At 36.5% G+C, this 17371-nt stretch overlaps 1 protein-coding gene across 1 annotated transcript in view; it reads left to right on the forward strand.

The window, feature by feature from the left end:
* Positions 1–17371, forward strand: part of sema6e (sema domain, transmembrane domain (TM), and cytoplasmic domain, (semaphorin) 6E) — a 208577-nt gene that overhangs the window by 146682 nt on the left and 44524 nt on the right. Inside the window, 5 exon segments of the mRNA XM_042489201.1 lie at positions 10306–10362; positions 10666–10767; positions 14145–14235; positions 14996–15118; positions 16844–16932. Of these exon segments, the coding sequence (XP_042345135.1) occupies positions 10306–10362; positions 10666–10767; positions 14145–14235; positions 14996–15118; positions 16844–16932 (462 nt within the window).

Below are 17371 nucleotides of genomic sequence, written 5' to 3' on the forward strand. Positions count from 1 at the left end.
CCTGAAAAAACAAATGCCAACAAAAGAGATTTGAAATCAGTTTTTAAAACTAAGGTAGCTTTTTTTTTTTCAGAATGAGTTGTTTTATTAAGGGTAAAATTTGATTAAAAAAAAACAATTTCTAAAAACTGATATAATTAATTACAATTACATTTTAAAAAATTTATTACAATGAAGATTGTAGTTTTTTTTTTTTTCATTTTAAAATTTTTTTTCCTTTGGTTTCTTTTTTTAACTCATTTTTGCAAGGTTTTTCCCATTTTTAAAAAAAAATTTTTTTTTTTTTTTTTTTTTTGCACCTTACTATTTGCAAACAAAAAATTTCAATATCCATCAACGTATCCCTGTCAAAATCAGCATGTCTTTTATGTATTTTATGGTGAAACTGAAATCAAATATTATCTCTTTTTGTGGACTTGTTTTTTCAATTCGTATTCATTCTTTGCAAATGTTTTAAAAAATCATAGCAAAATATTTTTTTCACAAAGTAAATTGAATTTTCTACTGTATTACCATTTTGTAATTTAATTAACTGTTGTGTGTGTGTTGTGATGCCGAGTTGTGTGCGTCACCTTAAAAATAATTGTAAACCTGAAGAATGTTGCGATTCAGCGATGAAATCGATGCGGCTCCACATTCTTCAAAATGACTCAGTTGGGTTAGTTTTACAAGATTTCCGACTCAGTGTATGTTTTTGCAAAGCTTTTGCAAAGGTCACCAAAAAAAAATCATGCCAGTGGTATGGTGTCTTACTTACAGCGTGCAGGTCACAGAGACCAGGTGTAGACACAGGAAGCTCAGTACAGCGTGCTTTCTGACAGCAGGAAGTGTTGGCTCAGGCCTGGACTGAGCGTCAGAGCTCCACAGCTGTTCCAAATTGACCCTTTCCAGCATGGCAGATTTACCAGTTTAAATATGCAGAAGGCCAGGATTATTTTTCACCTGCCAGTTGAGGTCCTGACATCTCAGAAAGAAAACCAAGAACCACTCTGACGCACAATTTTTCACCTTTTTCATTTTTGATTCTGAAATTATCTGCAAACACGATTAACTGAACGCTGCAGGTTTTTAACCCAAGCAAAATCTTAGGGCTGTTATTAACCCTTTAGGACTGTTTGTCTCATTTTAGTCTCTTTTCTTCTTCCTGTTGTGATAAACTGTGTGTGTGTTGATGCATGTGTCCTAAATGTAGTCCAGATTGTGTATTTGAGTGTAATCAGTGAATTTGCAGCTCAGCTCCTACAATAAGTCTAAAATACACTGTGGAAACTAAATAGTTACATTCAGACTGTTCAGGTCCAAAAATGCTCCATTGAAACCCATTCAAACTGACATTTTTGATCCCACAGCCATCAGAGCAGAAAAACAGGACTTGTATTATTTCTGGGTGTCATTCTGGGCTTTTGACTCTGAATTTGTCATTTTGACTATTTTCCACCTGATGAGGTCATTTTGACCATATTTGGCATATGGAGGAAATACATGCTATTTGAAAAAAATAAGCAGGGTTATTTCCCACTGGAGCTTTGCTGATTCTGACTTTTTAAAGTCAGTGTCTGAAATACACTGTTGTGCACATGAAATTGGACAGATGTTTAAAGATTGTGGAAACTCAGTCCAAGAAAAGATGATGGATGCCATAATCATTGATATCGACTGAGTTTGGCTAAAAATAAACCACTCATATTACTTGCAATAATTGGTGCAAAAACAGCTGCATATTAGTTCTCCACAGATGAAATTTTGAGTGCCCTGTTTTCTGGAAATGTTCAGTTTTTAGTGAAAGTAACGCATCTAAACTCCTTTATAATGGAAGCTGAATTACTTTTCAGAGCTGGCTATCGTTTTCCAAATTGCCATAATGAAAAGTGACGAATTTATATTGATTTGTATAAACCTGTTTATTGCTCTGCTCAAACAAAGACGCTCCTTTAATGCATGATTCTCCGTACACTCGATGTTACACGCTGAAAGTGTTGCACATTTAGAAATTCACTCAGGTAACAGTGTTTCCTCCATTGATAAGAATCATACAGGCTGCTTCAGGTGCTTGATGTGTGAATGTTCATCTTCACACTCAAAAATTTCAAAGCAAGCATGAGTTCACAACAAACAGCAATGCAAGCAGTCACAAAAGTTGCTTCATCCAAAAACATGTAAAATTGAAGAAAAACGAATTAAAAAAATCAAATCAAAACCTTGATTCACACAAAGTTTGTGTCTTTTACCTTGATAATCGTACATTAATATGATTTGTCAACCCTGAATTAAAATTCTGTAAAACACCCTAAAACATCAATTTTAATGTCAAATGTTTTTTTAGGACGCTCAAAATTAAAACCCTTTACGTCCATTTTTCCGTCATGATGTTACTAGTTTTAATATGAAATTCTTCACAAAAAAAATTATTTTCAAATTCCCTTCAAATGTGCATAGTTAATTAGCGCTCATCCGGGATTTGTCAGTGTTCAGACGTCAAAGCTGCTCAAACAGTATGCTGGTAAATGTCAGGTTCATCCTTATTTACTGAAATCTGGTTACTTTCAGTTTTTGATCAAAAGCTGCACAACACACCCAAACACAGGCTCAGCTGCACATGTCTGTTTTCACTTTACACCCTATGTGTGAAAGTCAAAAAAGCTTCCTAATACTTCGTCTCTTATTTGTCAAAATGTTTCCTCAAAGGTCAAAAACGCTCAAAATCAAAAATTCAGAGTTTCAGAAATGTTTATCCCTTAGGTACAAGTCTGACCTGCTTGTATGCTGTGGATCAAAAACGTCAGTTTGAACGATTTCAATTGATTTCGCAAACAACCTGAAAAGTCATGACAGGTTTCTGTAAATTTTAGCTTTCCTGCTCGATTAGATTGCTTATTGTAGGAGCTGAGCTGCACGTCCACTGATTACACTCAAATCCTGGAACCTTCTTATTATTTTTTTAGCAATTTTCATTTTTCAAAAATGATCACAAAATTTTTTGATGAAAAGCCATTAAATACAGTCAAAAACCTCATAAATTCTATACAATTAAATTGTTTTTTAAACAAATCCTGTAACATTGTGTGTAATGCTGTGCTACCTGGTTCAAAGGGTTGTGTTTGTTACCTGTTGAAATTCCACAGCATAAATCCTTTTTGAATTCTTCAGTAGGAAGCCGTTTTCTGTAGATAATGTTAATAAAAAAAACAATTAAATGGATGTTTTGTCACCATATCTCTTTTTCCCAACACGTGGATCCCAAAACAAAGGTGTATTTGAATGCTGATTCCACTCCATGCAGAAGTGAGTCCTGCAGCTGTGAAAACAATGTTTTTGCTGCGTTTCAGAGACAGTTCATGATGTCAGTGCAGCATGTTTCAAAACACATTGGTGATACCGTGGTTAAAAAAAACCAAAAATGTGTTTTTTTACAGTTGATCCAAACCAGACACCGCTGTGTAGCACTATCAAGACATCACAGAAACGGTCCCTTCAGCTTTCGGGTTCCGTCAGCCGAGCGTTGTTCAAAGTCATATGGACACCCCGTCTTTGCGCTTCGGGAAGTTCATTCTCATGTGAGTTTTTTTGTTGGAAATCCAGCCTCAACAAAAATCATCTTCACTGTATAAAAATAAATCCGAAAACAATCTTCAAGAAAAGGATTAAACAGCTTCATAAAATCATTTATTTTAAGTTAAGAAAATACAGACCACAGATGAAACACATGTAAACATCCTCCATGTTCACTAGTTATTTTTTTTTTTTAATGTGACAGCGAAACGTGACTTTGGTCTCTCAACTTTGGCTGTACAATCTGAATACTTCACAGGGATCAGTGAAAGATGCCCAAAAAACCTCACCGTCCTCTAAAACCCTTCCACCAACCCCAGCAGGTAAGGAAGTCCAACTCACACCAAGTGAACAATCCACACCCTCTGATACTTGTCTTAAAGTCAATACTAGTGTCATGTTACGGTCAAATGCAGATTGTTTTTATTGAAACGAGATTTTGCTGCAATCACTGCTCAAACAACTGTTCCAAACCGTCCATTGTTGATTGACATCGACACAGACTTTCAACACATCACTCCTCACCTGACAAGTGTGTACTTCTAAGCAAATCAGAAAGTGCTTAAAACCTGTCAAATGTTTCAAATAAATCAGTACCAAAATGTCGCTAACACTTATGGGCCAGTGCAGCTGTGTGTCACACAACTGCAAAAACACTCTCCTTTGAAACAAATTTGAAAGCAGTGCAAAGACACCCTAAACACTCTGTGGGTATATTAACCTTTTAAAAACCTCTGGCCCATAACCTTTTTTTTAATCTTTTAAAAAATGGTAAAACATATTATATCTCAAGTTTAAAAAATGCTCCGAAATGTGCAAGTCAAGATTCAGAATTTTTAAAAAATTACTTAAGAAGATTTAAAAGCTGCCTGTCTTCCAGGGAAAATATCCATCAAAAAATCAAATTATAATTCAGTTTAATTTCCACACTACTCAGTTAATTGGTCAATTGCTAATTCTCAGTTTTTTTGAAAAACTTTAACTCCGACACGGGTTTTAAAAAGTTTTTTCACATTTTTTCATTTTTGTCCATGAGATTTTGCAGAACCCGATCCAGAGTAATGTTTTTTAGGTGTATTAAACATTTAATAAAAAAGTGCTTTTCTCATTTTGCAATAATTTTCTTTAAAGTTTCAAAATTCAGGTTTTTGGCAGACATTAGTAACTTCCAAAACATCGTGTTGAACTGAACAGTGAAAAAACTTTGATTTTCAGGAATTCAAATGATAGTGGGTGATGAATTGGTGGTGATGATAAACATGACTGGTGGTACCTGCCGATGTCTCCCACTTAAAATATGAAATCTCCGTCTGGATAATTTTGTCCGTCTGCAGCTCCATCGTGGGAAAAATTTTTCCACAGGCCGATAAGGCCTGCAATTCTCACGTGAGCTGGACAGAAGCAAATTGAGGCTGCTGTTATGTTTGAGAGGCGCTTGAACTTTTAATACTCTGCTCAGTTTTAAAACGACAAATCTGAGGTAATTTTCCTTCAATACGTGTGTCAGAGCACCATGTGTCTCCGGTGAGTATTGAACAAGAGCAAGTCACAAATGATTGTGTGTGATTCACTGTAATGTAGCCTCCTAAAATGACTACTCAGTTTCGGATTTTGATGTGGAGCTTTAGCGTGTTGTGACTTTTGAAGCATTGAAATGAGTCATAAACTGCCTTCAGAAATTTTTAGAAAAGCTTCAAAGCATTTCATTTTATTTCATCTGAATAGGATTTGAATCATTTTTAAAATTTTCACTCATCCTAAAAACTCAGTGAGGGAAGTGACTGTTTCACTATGGAATCAGGTCAATGCTTCTTCGTGGCAAACGGTTCAATGTGAAAAGATTTCAGCTCTAAATGTTGTAAAAAGATCAAAAAATATTTGTAAATTGTAATCAAGAAGTAACATTCTTAAACTCATTGCATTCTCGAACAAGCAGTGGATTATCTGCATGTGAAGTTTTCAGAAACATTCCTTGTTCAGTGTAAAAACCATCAACCTCTGAATTCTAGCCTTCCAAGTCTGCTCTTTTTTTCCTCACAGCATTGTGAACACAATTGTGTACTTTTATCATAACAGAAATACGGAGTTTCAGATGGCGGCTGGTACTGTTTAGAAGATAAACAGTAAATATAATTTGATTATCTAAACTGATTTTCTTTTAAAAACACAACGCTTTTAGAAAGCACATTTAACAGCCACTTTGTCTCATTTTTTAACAGAAAAAGTGAATGGTTCTACATGAAATTTAGGACAAACCCACTCAGTACTGTACAAATGCACGTGTTTTTATGACATCTTTAACAGGTAAAAAAAAAAAGATTGTCTTTTTCACCTCTGTTGGAATGCGTTAGCACTAATCTTGTGCACATATAATGTCATCTTAGTGCTTCAAATCAAGTTTGCAGCCTCGTATTGTTATTCTTCTTACCTCAGTGGACATAAATCTGTCTGTTTGATTGTGTTAGGTGTGAGCTGATATTGTGTTGTGTGCCATGTGTTAATTTAAACAGGGGCGTACAGTTTCCATTGGTGAATGTTTGCAGTGTGCAATCAAAGGACAACAAAGACCTGCATACCTCTATCAGAGTTTGACTCTTACAACTTCTCACTATTCGTAAATTTTCTGTTCTGAACTAATTAATCTGATTTCAGACATGGACATCAGTGCTTCTTCTCTCACCCAGAGACTTTTTGAAGTTTTTCCTCTCCATTTGAACCTTTTCCTCCTTCCTAGAAAATCCCCTGTGGTGATGTCTCCATAATACCTTAATTGAACTTAAAGGAAAGCCATCTTGATTTTGGGCAGTCCTAAACTTTTGCACGGTAGTTGTGAGCCAAAATGGAAAGTTTTTCTGTGACGCTGCAAAACCGTATATGAAATTTGTCAAATATCAGTTTTAAATTTCGCTGCAATTTCAGCAGATATTTGACGTACATTGAATTGTAACCCTCGGGTCAACAATAACAACGGTAACCGGTGTTAAAAAACCATCATAATGTGGCAGACAGAATTTAACACTTTCACGCCCGTTCTTTTCTCAGAATGTTGAGCTGCTTTTATGAACTCCATATTCAAATGTTTGGTCGAACTTTGAACCCCCCAGTCCCCCTCAGAGCTCTTCCTAAACCAGAGGACAAACTGCTTCTCAGCCTTCACAAGTCCCGCCTCCCTTCACTCAAAATTTGCTTTTTAAACAGCACACGTGACTGTCGCTGATATCCCCCGAGCCACACTGATTAGAGAATTTTTTATAATCATAATTTTATGAGTAAAAAAAATAGAGCGTGGAAATAAGCAAAACTCTTTCATTTTAAACAAAAGCCGATTCTTACTGATGTGCACATTTTCTTGTTTTTTGTGTTATTTATTTTCACAAGCTTCAGGGAATTCAGGTCTGGCACGGACTCAACATAGATGTTTGTCTCAAGGCTCACTTTTCATTTCCGCGCAGTTAATTTTGAGAAACTGTCGTCCCAAAAATATTACTCAGGTTCTCCTGCCAACATTTCTGAAAGAAATGAGTCCCGATTTCAATTCAAGGTGGTGGATGAGCTTTAAGTCATGCTAATATCAAATTTACAAAATAGCTGGTTTTCTTTAAAATAAACTAGGTCATGAATTCAAAAAATTTCAACTTCCTTTTTTTTTTATAAATAACAAACTACTTATTTTTGCTTTTTTAAACAAAATGAAACATTTGCATTTTTTAATTCCAAACACTATAAACGTAATCTATAAAATAAATATTGTTTAAATACTGTATTTTTCTGTGCCCAGCACGGTAATCAAGGTAAAGTGCGAGGAGACGGCTTTTTTCAAAACCAACACATCCTGCACCTTAATAGGCGGATCAAACGAAAGCGGCTGATTCAGCTTTAGGAAACGGGAAACATCCGTCTAAAGGAAAATTAGTAAAACGAAGCTATTACCACGCTGCGAATGTTGTATTTTTCCAAAAAAATTATTTCTAGAAACTGTCTAATATTTTTTATTATGACACATTTTTTTTAAATGAAACTGTAATTTGTAATAAAAAATGAAAATTATTTAAAAAAGTTGACATCCCCAGCCTCGTACTATGCAAACTTACGAATACTATGTATTTTTACTAATAAATATCCACTTAAATTTTTAAATAGTATTTTTTATAACAAAATTTGTTTTTTTTAAATAATATATTTTTATTGCATCATTTGCTAAAAATTGCAAACGTAAAACGATTTGAAAAAATGACAAATGGCCGGGCTTCACAGGTGAGGACAGACTTTTTTTCTAACTGGCTCAGAAAATATATCTGTACCAAAATGACACTATTGACATTAATTTCCACAGAAATTTCACAGATATGAGTCTTAATTTTTCCACTGAAATGCAACTATACATTTTAAAATTTGAAACTATTTGAACAAAATTACTATTAAAATTACTACTAAACTATTATTTGAATCAAACTTTTTTTCAAAATAAATGAAACTATATATTTAAAGAAATAAAACTTTTTTTTTTAAGTAACTAAACAAACTAAACTAAAAACAAAAAAACTTTTTTTTAACTGTAACTATTTTAGACATATTTCCGGACACATATATCTGCAGAGAGAGCCAATAGTTTGATCCATGAGCCAGAGAAACAAGAGTAAAGTCAGGAAGGTTTTGGCCATTTCAATGGATTTGTTGATAATTAGAAAATATAAAATAACGGCAGCCTGATTATCCTTTAAAGCATTTGCTGAACAGCAGAGGAAATGAAACCGTTGGTTCAGAGGTTTAAAGCAGGAGGCCGTTCACAGGTCAGACAGTTTAGCTGTGTCTCCTCGTTCTGTTGTGTTCGCAGCAGTTAGATTACATTCAGCTGCTTTCTGAGTAGTTTCTGATCCGACTGCTGGGCTGAAAGATTTCTGATGAAACGGAAAACCAGCTCTGAGAACCAATGGGCCTGTGGGACAAATTGTTTTTCGGGGACTTGTGGTCCAACAGGAGCGACCCCTCGACTCCAATCAGGCATCGCAACGAGTCACACGGCGGGCCGGGCGGCTTTTTGCTCGGCTGTAGTTTAGAACGCTTCGAGACGACAGCAAACTTTTATTTATTTATTTCATTTATTTATTTTAAATGTGTGTGTCCCTTTTTTAGCACTCTTGTGTCCCCTCTCTGGAGTTTTTGTTCGTCCATGAACGCAGCACAGACGGAGCTCTCCATGAGTTACTTTCCCTCAATATCAGTTTAAGTCGCGAGCTGGATAATTGATCAATTTCATTGAGTTTCACTTTCACTGCACCTGACGTTCTGCTGCTCCGTCTGTACCCAGAGTACACTCTGCACTCCGACAGTGTGATGTAAACAACAACTGAACAGTTTATATATTCCAGCTGCACTCTAAATGAACGCTCCAGCTCCAAAAAGAGAAAATAAATACGACCGCAGATGTTTTAGTCGTGGTGGGCCGCCACAAATAAATACATTTGTGGGAAACTCTTAGTGTTCCTCATATCATGCAGCCCTGGACATGATGTCATACTGAAGAAAAAAACAGATTCAATTGTATTTAGACTAATTAAATATGTCACATATTCAAATCAAACAATGTACAAAAATCTCCTACAGACTCAACATCAGCAAAGTGATTTAAAGAAAAAAATTGAAAGCATTTTTTCTTTAAAACCACCCAAAAGTTTTGCCAAAATGTTTTCTTGTAAAATAACCAAAAAATGTTATGACAGATAAAAAAAACACCAACATTTTTCATTGAAAGTCACCCCCCAAAAAATGGCTAAAATGTTATCTTTAAAAATCACCAACATTTTCAATGACAAGCCCCAAATTTTTTCTCAAAAAATTTGATGACAAAAAACATATTTTCTTTGAAAATCACCAAAAAAAATCACCAAGGTGTTGTCATTAAAAATTGCCAAAATAAAAAGTTTTCCTTCAAAATGGAGAAAAAAAAATGTTAAAGATTTTTTTTTTTAATCTGCGCTAAAATAAATGCTAAATACAGCCATTTGAAGTTGTATGCCCCTCCCTTAAAGCAAAAAAATAATAAACATGCTGCCTGAAAAATTTGGCACACCTCCCTCTCTTTGCACCACCCCCTCTGCTCTCATTCATAACGAACAGTCCCTAAGTTATATTTTAATATTCTTTATATTTTTAAATGAGATATATAAAAAGCTGTCATATAATAATGAAAAAGAACAAAAAAGGAGTATTGATGGTCATTTCAGAGACTGTGTCATCTTTAAAAGTCACAGAAATTTAGTGATAAAACTGCGTGAAGCCTGTGCTCGGTTACATTCGCTGCTGACCGTCACGCAGTGAGTCTCCACATCCTCACAGCAGCGTCCTCAACGAGTAAAATCGGCTCAGTAAGTTATTGGAGCGTTGCGGGGAGCACGTGAACCCTTTAACCAGGCCGAGCCTCTTCACATGTCGATAGATCTTTTTCCCACAGTGGCCGGCTGGACGACAGGAAGTGTGTGTGTGGGGACTTTTGGTCTGGAGGTTAATTGGGGCTAATTGTCTGCTGCTGGTACAGACGGTGGAGTTTTTATCAGAGAGGAAACACAGTGCTGAGCCGTGCAGATATTTCTCTCTCTGTCTGTTTGTTTGTTTGGGCGACAGTTTATTGAAGTTAATGAGATTTTCATCACAGCTGTCTGGTAATAGCTCTTGAACGATTGGGAGCAACAAAAAAGCTGCGGTGGTGAGAAACAGCTTGTCTTTGAGCTGACAGTTGGCTGTCTGTTCATTTTTCAGAAACTCACTTGGAAGACGAAGGATGTGGAGAAGTGCACAGTGAGAGGGAAAAACAGCGTGAGTATTATTTCTCTCCTCTTCCTCTGCCGCTGCGTCTGCTGCTCGCCAAAGACGTTCTGTAATAAGCAGAGGTGTGCAGGGAGCTTATCATCCATCAGGAGACGCAGACTGGGTATTTCCCTCCCCACAGCTGCAGTAAAATCACAGAACCCAGCACAGGGATCAACATCATGACTGTGTGTGTGTGTGTGTGTGTGTGTGTGTGTGTGTGTGTGTGTTTCTACCTGCTGCATGTGCCAGCAGCTAACATGGATGTGCTCCGTGACTCACAGTAATATCCGTCTGTTTTTCACCTGACAGGACGAATGTTACAACTATATCAAAGTGCTGGTGCCGCGCAACGACGAGACCCTGTTCGCCTGCGGCACCAACGCCTTCAACCCCACCTGCAGGAACTACAAGGTAAGATACAAACATGCACATGCACATGCACGTACACATGCACATGCACATGTACATACACATGCACATACACTTGCACATATGTATACACATACTGTGTGCTGCCTTCTGTTTTGGTTGTTTAAGTTTATTTGTTCATTAAGTACGTTTCTTCATTTTACTCGCGTGTTCCTTCTTTCTCTTCATGTATACCCACTAAATGTCAAATTATTAATTTTTTTATGGCTTTGGAGACTGGCATACAACTTTAAATGGCTGTATTCATTTATTTATCTTACCATCAATGTTTAAAGAAAATGTGTTTTCTTTAAACAATTGTGGCAATTTTCTTTTTTTAAATTATTTTATTTTTGACTTTTTTTTTTATCAAAGAATATTTTTTTCCTTTCTTTCTGTTTTCTTGCAAATATTTTAGATAAATTTTCCACTTTTTTCTTTTTAGCTTATTTTTTAGAAGTTTTTAGCAAATTGTTTTTTTTAAGATGTATTGGCAATTTTTTAAGTTTTAAGTCGGGTGATTTTGTCAAAATCTTAAATTTTCATCATAGCCAGAAACTATGAAAATCGAAGTTATTGTTGGATTTTCACATTTTTGATGGTCCTTGAACATATCAGTTGTGATGCTTTATTTATATGTTTAAATGGAGTTTGAATTTTATGTGTTTGCAAAAGGTCGGGTAAGAAAAAAAAGATTTCGAGTCCTTGAAAAGTCATGGAAAAGTTTTGAAATTTTGTCCATGACAATGTGTGGGAACCCTAATTCAAATATGCTAACTGAAATTTCTTTAATACTTAGAGGAATGCACTTCCTGTATGAAGGAACTAACGTCTCAGTGTTTAAAATGGATTAATTTCCACATAAAACTGCATCATGTCACGTTGTTCCTGCACACAGACACAAAGCAGATCTGTGATCAGCTGCTGGAGCCTCAACAACAGATCAATAATGTTAACGTCACCTGGAAAAGGACGCGTGGGACGAAATAACACCGTCACAGAGAGAACCGTGAGAATAAACTGGAACATCTTTAAATACAAAAACACTCATGATGCCGAGCAGCCAGCCGACCAATCAGATCTCTGCAGCAGATCGGTGCATATTCACCCGGTGATATCATATTCAGGTGACTTCAAAGGCTTCGTGTTGGCAAAATAATATTTTGGCTCCACAGCAGCGACGGAGCGATCTGTTTACAGAACACAGGATGTGCTGACGATGGCGATAATAAAATCTGTGAAACAACAGAAGAAGAGAGTGAACAGCGAGCAGAGTCGGGAGACAGATCTGATGATCTGAGCTGAACCTCGTCTCTGTGGTCCGTCCATCTGTGGTCCGTCCACCTGTGGTCCGTCCACCTGTGGTCCGTCCATCTGTGGTCCGTCCATCGCTCCACTGATGAATGACTGCTGGATAAGGGACTGTTCGTTATTTATGAGAGGGGAGAGGGTGAAGCTAAAAGAGGGAGGCATGTCAAGTATTTTTTAAGCACTGAGGAGGGATTTTTTTATTTTTGTTTTGGCTAAGGGGAGGGCTGTATTTTGTATTTATTTCACCGCCAATTTAATGCAGATGTTTTAGAATTATTTTTTCTTTGAAATAAATTATGAGATTTAAAAAATAGGAGGTGTTTTCGGAGATTTTGGGGCATTTTATTTTTCTTATAAAACCTTTGAGATTTTTATTTATTTAATTTATTTTTTAGATTTTTGGTTTTTGCCTTTATTCAGGTAGGACAGCTCGAGTGTGAGGGGGAGATAGAGGGGATGACACACAGCAAAGTTGTACTGTCGGCTGCTGTGGTGAGGACACCCGCTCTACTGGACGCTGTGTCTTAAATATTTTGTTTTTTTTTTTTAATCAGGCGATTCTCATTTTATTTTACTTTTGAAACACTTTGATAGTTATCATCAACGTCACTGGCGTCGTCATCATCATCATTTTCTCCCCGCCACAGAGCAGCTGATTTACACATCACGTCTCCACATCCTCCGTGACCCCTCGTCTTTTTGTCTCCATGTGATATCAGACAGCTTGTAGGGGGAGAGAAGGAGAGTAAATTATATCCAGGAAACTGTCTGTGGAGGACCAGAGGGGACTGTGTGTGTGTGGGTGTGTGTGTGTGTGTGTGTGTGTGTGTGTGTGTGTGTGTGTGTGTGTGTGTGTGTGTGTGTGTGTGTGTGTGTCGGTCAGAGCCATGAATGGGTGAACATGCAGCCTCAGTGAGCCTCCTGCAGAGACAGCTGCTCTGTAGACAACAGAGACGCTGTCTTCAACATGAGTCAGCGAGACAACAGAACGCAGGAGCGTCAGATCCATCTGGGTGTGGGATCCGTCCCGCACTCACGGCGGGACTTTTCTCTCAGGCTGCTTTTTCACTTCAAACCGCGCCGCTCTGCAGGAGACGAGTCCGTCGACTCTGGATTTCTGATCTCATTTCCAACTTAATTCAGTTTGATTACTGAACCATGTTTACTTCTCTTTCTGTCGTCCAAATCCTGCCGGTTCTCGTCCATCACTTCAGTCACAGATTTGATGATTTCTTCTCCACACAGCTGTCACACTGCTGCCGGAGTCTGAGGAGACTCGCAGCGCCATGTAAAACTAACTGTGTTAACCCTTTAAAACCTGAAGCGACGTCACTTTTCGTGCTGCTTTCAGACACGTTTCACAAGTGTTTAAATCTTTAATCTCTAGAAACCTGAGCCAACTGGCTTAAATTTCTTTAAAAAAAACAAAACTGCAATGACAGACTAAAATATATACTTATGAGAATTATAAAAATATTGTTTTTCCAACATTTTTCCACCCTTTTTATGCTATTTTTCCATGTTTTGGAAAGAATTAAACCACTTTGCTCGGCGCTCAAATCACCTGTGGAAGGCATCTGAATGCAGCAAAAGAAAATAGATGTGGATCCAGGTTTCAAAGCATTGAAAAGACATGAAAAGTTTTGGAAAAGTCATGGAATTTTGTTTCGTGTAATGAATTTGGGAAATTGATGAAGCTGTCGATGTAACGTAGCTTTAATGTGCGTCGATGAGTGACGGCGTTTTGTTTACCTTCGCGTTGCGTCTCTCCCTTCAGGTTCCAGCTGAAACTATGTTTGATCCTTATATGTTTGGAAAAAAGTCGTGGAATAGTTTTGAGATTTTGTTGATGAAAAAGTTTGGGACCCCTGCTTCTCTTTAGTTTAATTATTGATTTTACAGCCGGAGCAGCAGCGACCTCGTGGGTTTACAACTGTAAACAATGAGACTGTTTTATGTCCAAAGTTTTAACTGTGAAAATATGTCATTAAGAACCATTCTGTCTCTGTGTCCTCTGTCCTCTGTCTCTGTGTCCTCTGTCCTCTGTCTCTGTGTCCTCTGTAATCTAGATGTCCACATTGGAGCAGGAAGGGGAGGAGGTGGTGGGACAGGCTCGATGTCCCTTTGAGTCCCGTCAGTCAAACGTTGGCCTGTTTGCAGGTGAGTGACGAGGACGAGGACAGGGTGTCTGCACAGACTGTCCCGTCATTACAACTCCGATCCTAAAAACTCTGGCTGTTGTGTAAAACATAATTAACCCTTTGAAATCTGAGCAGATTTTTTTTTTCCTCAGAAACATGGCAAAAACATGAAAAACTTCACAATACATGGCCCAAAAATTAACTTATTATTACTGGATAATGAGCAAAAAAAGAAAGAAAATGACCTGAAAAAGTGATGTAAATTTAAAATATATTTATGCATTTTTTTGTTATTTGATATGATTTTAAATGTAAAATTATAATAATTATTAAGTCGTTTTAAAAAGTTTTAGGTCATTTTCACCAACAAATTTCTTACAGTTATTTTTTATTTTTTATTTTTTAAGAAATCAAATCTATTTGCTCAGGTTTCAAAGGCGGAGGCATACAAGCATGTGGCGGTATTTCAAGTTTGTGAACGTACACTCATTCTGCAACACGTTCTAATAAAGTGGTGGTCAGATCTTGAGTGGTGATGAAAGCGGAGAAGCTGAAACTCTGAACATGTCGAGGTTCAGCAGAGAGTGAAGTCAGAGTCAGGTCTGTCTGCAGGTTTCCACATTTATTCAAAGTTCACTCGCTCTGTTATTAAAAGTGACTCTTTCTCCTCCAGCTGTGATCCTCCGACTCTTTTCAAAGGCTAAAAAATAAAAGAGGAAGGCGAAAGAAGTGGCTTCTTCTGGTGGACGGTGATCTCTGACGATGACTTTATTTCTCAGGTGGTGATTTCTACTCAGCCACCATGACGGACTTCTTGGCGAGCGACGCGGTGATTTACAGAAGTCTGGGAGAAAGTAGCCCCGTGCTGCGGACCGTCAAGTACGACTCCAAGTGGCTGAGAGGTGAGAGTCCAGCATCTTAACACGGAGCTGCTCGGTTATCACTGACTGACTTTGGAAACATTTGACCTCATTCACCAAATGTTCTTAAAATGACTTTTCTGACTTTCATCAAAATTTTCTTATTTAAAAACTTGAAGATTTTGCACACAAAAGAGCATTTTTATGCATATTTTGTGCTGACATATCTGTGCAGAATAACTGATTATTGTGTTTTCTATTATTCTACAATAGAATGATGTTATAGGATTTAATTTACAGTAATATTTTCATAATTTCTAAAAATTTTTATCATAATTTTCATTATTTTAAAAGCAGCATTAGGGTCTTCTAAAAATAAAAACAAGAACATTAACACTTCATTTCACATCTCTTAACCCTTTGAAACCTGAGCAAATTGGCTTGATTTTTTTCAAAAACATGGGAAAAATGCAACGAGCAATTTAACCAGACATTTGTATTTGTATTTGTATTTATTTATTTAGCAGGACAGTGTGCAGAGACATTGAATATTCTCGTAGAATATAAAGATGGCTGCACCAGATTTAGCGTAGCGCTAATTTCCATCTGTAGTCCTCACATAAAAGACAGACAACATAGTACAAATCTAAAAATTATTACAATAGATAAATATACAGAGTAAAAAATAAATAACATGTACATGTATAAAATAATACGTCAGACCTCCAAAATGCATACAACCCTGATATCAGAGACATCAGTGCAGACATGTCTGATTGCTCAGTATCCAGTCCTTGACTGCGCATGAGAAGCTGTGATGTTTGTAATGTTTTTAAAATTGTCCGGAAGTCTATTCCATTCCTTCGTGGCTTTGTTGGAGAAGGCCGATTGGGAGAAGGTAGACCTTCTTCTTGGGACATTGCAGTCACCTCTGGATGCAGACCTTAATGTTCTACTTAGTAGGTCAGAGCGGGGCTGGACAAAAGTCTTCAGTGGTGGCCCAAAAATGAGCAAGAAAAAAAAAGGAAATTACCAGAAAATGAGCAAAAAATACATTAATTAACTTTTTTTTTTTTAAAGGGTTTTGGTGTATATATATATATATATATATATATATATAGATAGATATATATATATTATAATAGATATATATATGTATATGTATATATATATAGATATATATATAGATATATATATATATAGATTAATAATTATTTTTTTTTTAAAATAGTTTTGGTATATATATATATATATATATATATATATATATATATATATATTTAAAAGAAATTAATGAGAAATGACCCAAAAGTTCTATCTTTTCTTGTCTTTTGTCAAGTTTAAAGTTAAGCAAAACTGTGACTCGATTCTGACTCTGGTCCGAGTCGTGTGTGAGTCCGCCCCTCTGATAAGCATCTATCAGCGCTTGATGTTTTGTGCTTCTCTAATTTAGGTGATTGTTTTTAATGTTTGTTAACTCACATAAGCTGCTTACAGATCTCAGCTGGGTCTTCAGGTGTTTTCAGGCTCCGAGTTACTTTCTCTTGATGTCAGAAGACTTAAAGGATTAGACCGGATTCAGATTCACGAGTGTTTTTATGAGTTTGGCTTCTCCTCGTCTTTCTGTGCTTATATAAAGATTTCTCTCCTGGACTCCGTCTCCAGACTGTTTGTGTTTAGCATCCTGCACAAAGCAGCCGTCCTACAGGAAATGAGGCGTCTCTGCCAGCGTTTTTGTCACACGTCTTTTCTTCTCGTCTCCCACAGAGCCCCATTTCCTCCACGCCATAGAGTACGGGAACTACGTGTACTTCTTCTTCAGCGAGATCGCAGTGGAGTACACCACTCTGGGCAAGGTGGGCGACTGTCTGACTTTTGGACTTCATATTACCATGTCGTTTTTTATGATTTTTGTTTGACTGTTTATAATATGACTGTTTTATGAATTTTGAGAAAACATACTATACTATATTTTTGACAGCATGTTCTGTTTCGGGTTTTTTTTGTTGGGTTTTTGGATGATTTACCATGTCATTTTTATTGTTTTTTTTGTGTGACTGTTTATAATATGACTGTTTTATGAATTTTGAGAAAACATACTATACTATGTAGTTTTTAATGATTTTTCAACATCATAGTGTACTATTTAGTTTTTCATGATTTTGGAATGACATACTATACTGTTTCTTTTTTTGTGTGTTTTTTTTGGATGACATACTATACTATTTTATTTTTCATGATTTTTATGTCATACTATACCATGTCTTTTTTATGATTTTTGGAAAACATAGTATA

Source organism: Plectropomus leopardus, chromosome 7 (assembly GCF_008729295.1).
Source record: "Plectropomus leopardus isolate mb chromosome 7, YSFRI_Pleo_2.0, whole genome shotgun sequence".
Lineage (NCBI taxonomy): Eukaryota > Metazoa > Chordata > Actinopteri > Perciformes > Serranidae > Plectropomus > Plectropomus leopardus.